Source organism: Cardiocondyla obscurior, linkage group LG19, assembly GCF_019399895.1.
Source record: "Cardiocondyla obscurior isolate alpha-2009 linkage group LG19, Cobs3.1, whole genome shotgun sequence".
Taxonomy (NCBI): domain Eukaryota; kingdom Metazoa; phylum Arthropoda; class Insecta; order Hymenoptera; family Formicidae; genus Cardiocondyla; species Cardiocondyla obscurior.
In genome coordinates this window covers 4,231,172-4,242,068 of record NC_091882.1, presented here as the reverse complement: position 1 = coordinate 4,242,068, position 10,897 = coordinate 4,231,172, and the positions used below count along the sequence as shown (strand labels likewise).

General features: G+C 40.7%; 1 protein-coding gene across 1 annotated transcript; it reads right to left on the bottom strand.

The window, feature by feature from the left end:
• Window positions 1-4,800: 4,800 nt before the first annotated feature.
• LOC139110228 (golgin subfamily A member 6-like protein 26) lies at window positions 4,801-5,433 on the bottom strand. Its single transcript, XM_070669862.1, has one exon. The coding sequence runs from the start codon at window positions 5,431-5,433 to the stop codon at window positions 4,801-4,803; it is 633 nt and encodes a 210-aa protein (XP_070525963.1).
• Between the last annotated feature and the right edge of the window lie 5,464 nt (window positions 5,434-10,897).

The following is a 10,897-nucleotide window of genomic DNA, read 5'->3' as shown; positions in this document are numbered from 1 at the left end:
TTATATATTTTATTTTATTATTATAATATTATATAAAAAAAAATAATAAAAAATGTAATAATATATTTTTTTATAAAGTTATTTATTTTATTAATTACATGTACAAAAAAACAATATTATTAATTCTTAACATCGCATATCCCTGAGTGGTATTTGTCATAAAAACATGTATATGTAATTAATAAAATAAATAACTTTATAAAAAAATATATTATTACATTTTTTATTATTTTTTCTTTTTATATAGATAGATAGATAAATAGAATAATGTTTTATTTTCTTTTCGAGGTACATTCGGACTTTCGTCTCCTTACAATCTATAAATCTCTATTAACTTAACCATACTAATAACATTTCTCTATAAACATCTTTTTTACATATAACATCTCTTCCTTACATTTTAACTACCACCAACTCTTTTTACTTTACATATCCTTTTTCTCTTCCTTCCTTTTCTATCTTCCCCTCACTACTGACTACCTTTATCACCACTATTTCCTTCTATCATTTTACGCTTCTTATCCATTCCATCTATTACATCCTCGCCTTATACCATTTTCTTATCCCTATTTTTTCTTCTTCTTCTCTTCTTTTTCTTCTATCAACTTTACAATCTTCTGTCATCTTTTACATTCTTGTCTTACTTCTTTTATCCTGCAAATACAATCAAAAAACCACAGCTTATCTCCTAAACGCTTTCTTATTTCTACCTTATTCTTTCTTATCAATCTTCCATCTTCTTTTAATTCCTCTTCTTTTTTGTCCTTCCCTGCAATAACTTACTTCCTAATTTTCGCTTTTCTTACTTTCTCTAAACACCGCTCATCACACGAGAGAGAGAGAGAGAGAGAAAGATACCCATACGTTCTTACATTCACACCGACAAAAACCATTCTCTTACTTTACTTCTCATTCATTCTCGTGGACCCCCGCTTCCGACGCTTTAAAATCTTTATAATCTACCTCATTCACTCTTTCATTTTCTCCTATTCCTTCCCTTACCCTTTCCAGTTTTCTCAATCACTCCTCCCCATTTCCCTCCCATCTCAATACATCTCCAACTGCCTCCTCCCAACTCTTCCCGTCCCCCCAGTTTACACACTTCTCCCAAACATGTTTCCACGTTTCCTCCTTATCCAAACACATCCTACACTTTTTTTTATCTATTCCCTCCCAGTATCTATTTCCCCTCATATCATCCCCCACTCTAAACCTCGCCACCCTTTGCCATTTCTCCTCCTTCCATCCCTTCTTTAAATATTCCGGTACTCCTTCCTCCTTTATTTTTCCATAATACTTATTAAATTTCCCCATTCTTATTTTTTCCCATCTCTCCTTTCTTTGTAATTCTTTATTTTTCACCACCATCTCCTCACTTTTCATTCCTTCTTCTTCTCTTCTTTCTTCTATTCTCTTCAGCGTCCACCTTAATCTTTTAAAAAATTTTATCTTTTCTTTTTCCCATTTCCCACTCGTTTTTCCTTCCCTCGCTCTTTCCTTCATTTCTTCCCAACATCCTCTTGCTAAAACCCCCCCTCTTCCTTCTTCCAATCTTTTCTCATACTTCCAAGCTCTTATTCCCGCTTTTCCAGACAACTTTTCCCTCTGGAATTCCTCTCTCATTATATACCCCGGCACACTTCTACTTACTCCCATTATCCATCTCAAATACCTTTCATGAATCATTTCAATCTCTTCCCTTTCTTTCCACCCCCATATCTCCACCTCATAGCTTATTACTGTCCATACAAGCCTGTCAACCAGCCATAATCTTCTGCCCCAATCTTTTCCAAATTTCTTTTTGCCAATATTCCATATTTGTCCTATCACCCTTGCTGCTTTCTTTACTCTTTCCTTCACGTGTTCTTTCTGATCTCCATTCCTTGTCATCACATATCCCAAATAATTAAACCTTTTAACCTCCTCTATTTCTTTACCCTTCCATACCCACTTTACTCTTTTCCATCTCCCTTCCCCTTTTTGACATCTTATCACCTTTGTCTTGTCCACATTTACCTCCAATCCCTTTTTTTCCACGTATTCCTCTAGTGTCTTCAGCATTCCCTTCATTCCTGCTTCCGTTTTTGCGACCAGTGCGATGTTATCCGCGTACGCCAGCGAGTACACCCTCCTGCCCCTTATTGTAGTTCCACCCCATCCACCCTTTTCCAATTCCTCATCCAAATCTGCCAGCAGGATCGTGAACAAGCTCGGGCTCAGCGGACATCCCTGTCTCACCCCTCTCACCGTCCAAAATTTTTTCCCTTCTTCTTTCTTTATTCTAACTTTACTACTCGTCTTCTCCAGTATTTTTTCGCACCTTTTTACTAACCCCTCCCTTATCCCCCTATTTCTCATTGCTTCCACCAATTTTTCTCTGTCCACAGAATCGAAGGCTGCCTTCATATCAATGAAAGCTATTACTAGCTTCCCCTCCTTTCCCTCTATTCTTCTATTTATCAGATGGTTTAAAACATAAATTTGATCCAACGTCCCCATGTATCTTTTGAATACTTCCTGACTCCGTGAAACTATTCTTTTCTTCTCCACTTCTTCTCTTATCCTTTCCTCCAAAACCGAAGCATACACTTTATACCTTGTTTGTGTCAGTGTCACCCCTCTGTATTCTTCCACTTTTTCTCCTTTTTTTTTCTTTATGACTGGCACCACTATCCCTTCCCTCCATTCTTCTGAAAACCCTTCTCCTTTCCACACCCTTTTGTATATTTCCCATAGCTATTCTTTTACCTCCTCTCCCCCTTCTCTCCATATCTCATTTTCAATATCGTCACTTCCTGCTGCCTTTCCTTTTTTTAACTTTTTTATCACCTTTTCAAACTCCTCTTTTTCTATCTCCTTTTCCTCATCTCCCTCCTTACTTCTCTCTACTTCCCCTCCCACTCTCCACTCCACTCCTCCCAATACCCCCCTGAAATATTCTTCCCATTCTCTTATTTCTATCTTCTCATCCACCCCCCTCCTTCCTTTCCTTCCTTTGTTTACTATTTTCCAAACTTTTCCTTCTGTCTTTGCCTGCTCCACCTCCTTTTTCCATTTCCTTTTCTCCTCCACTTTCTTTCTGTTACACAACTTCTTATACTCCCTCTTACTTTTCTTATATTCGTTCCCACTCCCTCCATCCTCCCTCTATTTTTCTTGTTCTTCTTTAACCTTCCTTTTACTCCTTCTACATTCTTCATCCCATCAATCCTCTACCGCTTTTTCCCTCCTTTCTCCATCCTCATTATTCGCTTCTCTTCTTACTACGTTTTTTACTTCTCTTATCCATTCACTCAGATCTTTCTATTTTCCCTCCTTTTTCTTCTCCCCTTCTTTCTTTCTTCTAAACCCTTCCTCAAACAAACTCTTCTCTTTTTCATTCCCTTTTAACCTTCCTCTTCTTTCTTTATTCTTATTTCATTTTCTTTTCTCCCCCCCCCCTCCCTTCACCGTTACTATTATCGGGTGGTGGTTTGAATCCACCTCTCCTCCCACCTTCATTTCCTTAATTCTTTTTTTTGTCTCTCCATTACAAATCACATAATCACTGTTTCCTTTTTACCCCCTGTATACGTCCACTCTCCTTCTTCATCCCCCTTTACACATCCGTTTAAAATTCCCCACACTTCGTCTTCCAACATTTTACATAATTTTCTATCCTCCCCCGTTATCTTTTTATTCTTCGATCTTTTTTTCTTCTCCTCTCCCTCTCCCTCCACAAATTCATCCCAAATTTCTCCCTCCTCTCCCGTTCTTACATTAAAATCCCTTCCTATCAAATAATTATATCCTTTCTCCTTCTTCTTCATCCATCCTTTCATCATTTCCGCCACCTCCTCCATATTATCACTAATATAAACTCCTATTATTCTCTATTTTATCCTTCCCCAGCATATCTTTATACCCAATACCCCCTTATTCTCTTCTATTTCTCTTTCTTTTTCCCCTTCAAACTTCTTCCTCCATCCCATTACCATTCCCCCCATTGCTCTTCCTTTTCTATTCCTTTTCTTTGCTTTTTTCCATATTCATTTGTATCCTTTTGGTAACTTCCCCTTAATCCTTCTCCATCCTTTTTCCTGCAACCATGTCTCACACATAAAAATCACATCCCACTGTCCCCATTTTTTTCCAAAAATCTTTATCTTTATTTTCCACCCCCGCCACGTTTCAAAAATCCACCCTTATTACACTTTCCTTTTTTCTTTTCTTCATTTTTGCTTCTCTTTCCTTCCCTTCTTCTTCCTCCTTCTCTTCTTTCATACTTCTTCCACTTCCTGTCCCAATTTCTTCACCTTCTCTTTTTCCGCCTTTCTCTAAAAACTCATATTACTTTTATCCACCATTATCCTTTTTTTTGTCTTTTTCCTCCTCTTTTTCCTTTATATTTCCTTCCGACCACTTTCTCAACTCATCTTTCATTTCGTTTCACATCCAACATTCCTTATCCACCTACATTTTTTTATACCCTATTTTCACCTGACAACCTTCCCTCTTTCTTTTCTCTGCCTCTTTTTATTACCCATTCTATCTTTCTCTCATATTCCGTCATATCATCAACCATTCCGTTCTTTCCTTTAACTTTCCTTTTTTTTTCATTATATCTACCTTGTCCTTAAAGTTTTCAAGTTTCACCCATACCATCCCGTATCCTTCCTTATTTATCCCCCCGATCTTATTTACTTCAATTATCTTTGCCTTTACCCCAATCACTTCAAAAATTTCTTCCATCTTTTTCCTTAATTCTTCTTTACTCTCTTCTTTTATTTTTAAGCCCCTTATAATCAGGTTATTTTTCCTTTATTCCTTCCTTTTTCTCTCTTTACTAATCTCCAACATCCTCATTTTCTCCTCCAAACTCAATACTCTCCTCTTTACTTCTTCTGCCCCCTCCCCCTCTAGCCCTCCTGTACCCTTCTTTTCCATTACCTTTTTTTCAATTTCACTTATTCTTTTCTCCAATACCACCTTGTAGTCCTTCCACATCTTCCTTAACTCTTCTATTTCCTTCCTGATTTTCACCTTGCACTCCATTAATACTTCCATCTGCTCTTGAATCCTTGCAAATTTGCCTCTCATTTCTTTCATTATCATACCCAACTTTTTCCGTTCTTTCTCCTTTTTTTCTATACTCTTCACCACTTCTTCTTCCCCCATGCCCTTTACCGGTGATCTCAACACCCTATTGCTCCTCTTAAATCCTTCCACACCTTCCCTTTCTCCTTCTTCCTCTTGCCTCTTTTTTCTCTTTTCTGCCTTCTGAAATGCCTTCATGATGGGGAGGCTGTTCGCTCTCTCCCTTATCAGGCCTTCCACCTTCGGTGGCCTTCCAGGTTTCCTTTTCTTCTCCTCCTCCCCTTGCTCTACACCTTTTTCACTTTCTCCCTCCATATCTTTCATCCCTTCAATTTCTTCTTCTTTCTCCTCACTCATCTTATCACTTTATCCCTTTTTCTTCTTATTAAAATCTTTCTTTATTTTCCAGTTTCTCTTCTCTTGTTCCTCACCTTTCACTATCTGTCACTTCCTTTTAACCTCTCTGCGCTGTTTACCCCTTTTACTTTTTATTCCCAATTTTCTTAAACTTCTTTTTGCTACTACGTTCTTCTCTTTAACCACCCTCCTTCCAGCCCTTTCTTTTGTCCTCCTTTGTCCCCTTTCCCCTTTCTTTTTCCCCCCTTTCTTTGTCTTAACTCTCTGCCTTTGTTCTTTATTCAAAGCCTTCCTAACCTCAAAATTCACCTTCTATTTTTTTCCAATTTTCTTCCTCAGCCCTTTTCCTACGCTATTCCCTCCACTTCCCCTCCTTACTCCTTCCCCCCAACCACCTTCTTCCCACCACCCTCTTCCCACCTTCTCAAAAACCTTTCTAAAAACCTTATTTCCACAAGCACACTGATATACACTTGTTTAAAATCGTTAGATTATGCTATTCTAACTTTTTAAATGCCAGACTATCGAATGCCGTCAGAGCGACGCCAGTCTGGTTATATGAGAGGCTTCGTTTCAAATGATATTATTTTTCTGTCATCATAAGAATCTACTCGAAAGAAACTATTGTTACGTCCGAAATTGTTTTCGCTCGCGGTCTAGGAATGTATGATGAGAAGGGAGAAAAAAAGAAAAGATAGTGTGTGTATAGAAATTGATTTCGCTATTTTATTTTAGATTTTCATCAGCCAATCCCATTTTTTGTTAATCTGTTGGCTACTCCGCTGTACAATCATTCCTACAGGCGTCCCCGTTTTAGGCGCTTGTGGTATAGGTAGAACGGGCGCGGGGTTGACGATTTTAACGCGCGGTTTAAAATCCTCTACTTTTATAATTCGTGGCAATAATGATGAGGAGGGTCGCGGCGGAAGCGTTTTTGGCGGTTGCGCGGTAGGGGGTCGCGGAGGAGGGACCGCTGGCGGCGTGAAAATCGTGTCCCGCGGTGGTGTCTTATATCCCACGGGAGCCGGTGTGGGTCCTATCGGGAAGACAGCCGGATTAAATGTTCCCGGCGTTTTAAAGTTGCGAATCAATTGCCGCGCCTTTTCTCGTCGCCCAGCGCGGCAAGACCTCCGGCCTCTGTGTCTCCTTTTATTTGTCTAAAATAAAGTGAAGCTTTTATTTTGAGGTTTTAGTTAATTATTTAATACGTCATTAATCTGCTTTCTAATTTTTATACGTGTCTCGGGAGGTAGTTCGTAAACCCATTCCCAAGAATTTCCCCTCGTATTATGGCTTACAATTTGTTTAAAGAGAGGCGGAGCGGGGGTTGTAAGCCGGTAAGGAGTCCACCGGGCGTAGTGATTTGCGACAAATTCGTTATTCATCTACAAAAAAATTGGAAATTGGTTAAATTCAGTTGCTACGCTATTCTTAAGAGGCTCAGCGCGCAACCAAGGATCAACGGGTTCGATTAGGAGCGATAGTAGTTGTTCGGAACAGCGTGTTAAATTTCGGAGTTGAGGAAGCGAGGCGGCGATCGCTACCTGGGGCAGCGCGCCGTGGCTCGGGGTGAAGGAAGTGAGGCGGCGATCGCTACTCGGGGCAGCGCGCCGTGGCTCAGGGTGAGGGAGGTGAGGCGGCGATCGCTACTCGGGGCAGCGCGCCGTGGCTCAGGGTGAGGGAGGTGAGGCGGCGATCGCTACTCGAGGCAGCGCGCCGTGGCTCGGAGTGAAGGAGGCGAGGCGGCGATCGCTACTCGGGGCAGCGCGCCGTGGCTCTGGAGGAAGGGATAGTGAGGCGCGATCGCTACTCGAGGCAGCGCGCCGTGGCTCAGGGTGAAGGAAGCGAGGCGGCGATCGCTACTCGAGGCAGCGCGCCGTGGCTCAGGGTGAAGGAAGCGAGGCGGCGATCGCTACTCGGGGCAGCGCGCCGTGGCTCAGGGTGAGGGAGGTGAGGCGGCGATCGCTACTCGAGGCAGCGCGCCGTGGCTCGGAGTGAAGGAGGCGAGGCGGCGATCGCTACTCGGGGCAGCGCGCCGTGGCTCTGGAGGAAGGGATAGTGAGGCGCGATCGCTTTGGAGAAGCGCGCTTTCAGCCCTTAAGGTTTGAATCCAAGCGACGAGAGAGTTTGTACTTCTGACTGCTTTTAATTCCTTTGCTCGTACAATTCTGCGCTTCCTGGTGGTCTTCGCCGTCGGAGATCGTTGAGACGATAATGCGATTCCAGGTCCGAAAATTCGCGGCTTTTATATGGGTAGATGTTAGGCTCCGAGGGCGAGGGGAGCAAGGATTCTCCCTTTGCCCCGCGAAATTCCTTTGCGAGGGATTTCGATTTTTCGATAATTTAAACATTTGATTTTGCAACTTCGATAATGTCTTTATCCCTTTTATATGGTCGTGATTTCGCTGGCGTGGGTCGCTCGCGCCTAATTATTTTGTTTAACCATTAAATGAGAGTCTTGTTTTTTCATACCTAGTTTTACTTCCGCATTGCACGCATATCTAATTTTAATTTTCTCATTTAATCGTTAAATCTTTGTCGTTTTCGGGTTTTGAGTTTTCGTAATAGCTTCTTTAGAGTGTCTGGGTATAATGCTTTTTTGGTTTATTGGTATTTGTTTATTAAAAAGGCGTACAGCCTATTTTTCTCTTCTCTCGTTCGTTTTATTGTTAAATCGAATTATTTAGTAGATGTTTTAAGTTTCTCTTTAAATCCTTTCGCGTTTGGCTTTGCTGTATGGCGCCCGATTTATCGCTGCTCTTTTAATTGCAAAATTATAACTAGGCAGTGTCTTGAGTACGTGATGTTCACGTGTACGCGGGCGTGATCGAGAGCATGAGCACGGGCGTGAGCACCGGGTGATGCGTCGGGCGGCCGATCGGTATAATAATCGATACATCACGATGTATCGACCGCGCGACAATCACCGGTGCTAGGTAACGATAATGGTACGCCGATACATCAAAGTAATTAATTTAGACGAAAGAAAAGAAAAATATTGAAATGAAAAGAAGCCCAAAAAAAAAAGAAATATATATATTGTGGAGGCCTCCGGACGTAACACTATTCTAAATTTTTCGTGCCTTATCTCGCTAAAGACGGGGCAGTCCCGAACGAAACCTAAGATGCTCTTTGTTATAATAAAAAACTGCTCTACTTCCTTTGAAGCAATGCCTCTCAAGTCAGTCGCCTTCTTATACGCATTAAGAACGCATCTCTCGCTAATACTATCGCGGCCAGCAGAGCCATTCTTTGTTAAATTCAAAACATTATAATAATTTCTATCCTTTCGTGCCCAGCAGTGGCTAAGTGTTAATCCTTGCAAAAATAAAATTTATAAAGTGCAACCTGTATTCAAGTTTTTTCGTTCGAACCTTCATCTTAGTGCGAACAACACCCATCCACTCACTACGCCGTCGGAAACAAAAGTCCTTTTTTCTTTTTACATAATATTATAATAATAAAAAAAAAAATATATATGTATATTTTTATATTTTATATTAATTATAAAATATAAAAATAAACAAAAAATAAGAAATAAATAAAATACGTTACGTGAATCGAACCAGTGATTCCGCGCTTACTAGATTTGAGCCGCCCGCTTTAGACTACCACGATGCTTCGAAAGTAAGTATAACTGTTTTGTACTTATAGACATACGAAATATTTAAACTAACTTTTCTCTCTTATTTTTGAGTAGTGCGTCGAATGGCTTTACCAAGTATCTCTAGGAACACCAATTTTCAAACACTTCAAGTTTGAAGAAAATCGGTGTTCCGTTGAGCGCGACCTCCCTTTGTTAGACTCTGGCTAGGTGGGTTAAATCCATGTTGGGATCCGCCGGCATCGATACCTCCCTTTTTTCAGCCCACTCAACGCGGCATGCAGCGATATCTTTGGCGGCCTTTAGGGGAATCAGCCTCGATGAGATTAGACGTACGACGGGGTGGACCAGCTCGTCTAACGTTTTTGCGCGGTTTTATAATCGCCCTATCGTTACAGATTCTTTTCAATCGGCCATTCTCAATTCATCTTGAATTGTTTCGGTTTATTTCTTTCTTTATTTTTTCTTTGGCCGCATTATGTGATTTTTATTTGAATTTTTTCTTCGTTTTATAATTTTTTATTTTATTTTCTCCTGGAATAAATCTGATTTATTTTCTTTCCGGTGAATACAAATCTGAGCTTTAAATTTCTACAAATATCCATCCGGACGAGACACTGCATAATTGAGAAATTGAACGAACTTCCCATGAAGTTCGATTACAATTATGCTGTCTCGTCCGGATGGAGTCCCGCCCTCCTATTCCCATGGTGTCAGATTTTGTTAAGAAATTAATTTAAATACAACGGGAGCAAGGGCATTATATACTTTAAATGTACGACACGCCGAGAAACGATATTCTTTTATTATTGACGACGGTAAATAGCGAGCTAATAAACACCGCGGTCGTCGACCGAAAGAAAGAAAACACGACGAGGCAATGAACTCCGAATAATTTCGAAAAGCTACGGCGAAGCCTTTGTTCTCGGCTGTATAAGAACGCGGAATTTTCACGCGACTGGGGCACTCCTAAAAAACTCGTTAGTATCGGTCCGCGAAATTTTACTTTCCGAATTACTATTGTTACGCACGACGATTGCATCGACGGCAATCCGAGACGTGGATCGCACCATACCATTACTTTATTGTAAAACTCAACCGCGAGGACTGTGAAGGAATAAAAAATCATTATATTTCACGAACATCTGAAGTATCTTTACTTTTACTTCGAGTCCATCGGCAGTAACGCTGTGAAGGCGTTATCGAACAGATTTGTAATCTTTAAACTAAATGACGTGTACGGCACACTAGCGCGCCCTGGGCGGCGATCCTAGCGCGCCGTGACGAGCGCACGAGACGCGCCTTTTTTGATTTTAAGTTGAACTGCCTGTTGAAGATTGAGCAGCGGAACGCTACTACAAATATCCATCCGGACGAGAAAGCATAATTGTAATCGAACTTCACGGTAAATTCGTTCAATTTCTCAATTATACTTTTAGTAGCGAACATAGCTTGCCTATGCTCGTCACAATATCTACATTTAAGGCGAAGAATGTCTTCATAGCTACGACTTGGTGGATCATTAAAAAATATTAAAAGTGTTAATCCGTGGTAATAGCATGACTACATATAAGGACCTGTGAGCTCGTCGTCTTCGCATACAGCACATATACTCATATCTTTATCCTGTGCGCCAGTTATTATAAGATAACGAGTTCTCATAATTGTGTCGAACTCCTTCATCACTGGATGAGGGCGGTATTGATAAGGTTTATTCGGACACATTATTTCCTTATAAGCAGCTCATTCTCACCATCGTACAGCTTCTATGTTCAAACGCGAATTCTATTGTACTTACTTTTATGCTACTTTCCTCAAATTCTTTATATAATTCGCGATACAAATTCAAGCAAGTCAGGC

Bases quoted from the DNA above. Each gene is read 5' to 3' on its own strand.
- LOC139110228 (XM_070669862.1), bottom strand. From the start codon at position 5,433: ATGAGTGAGGAGAAAGAAGAAGAAATTGAAGGGATGAAAGATATGGAG.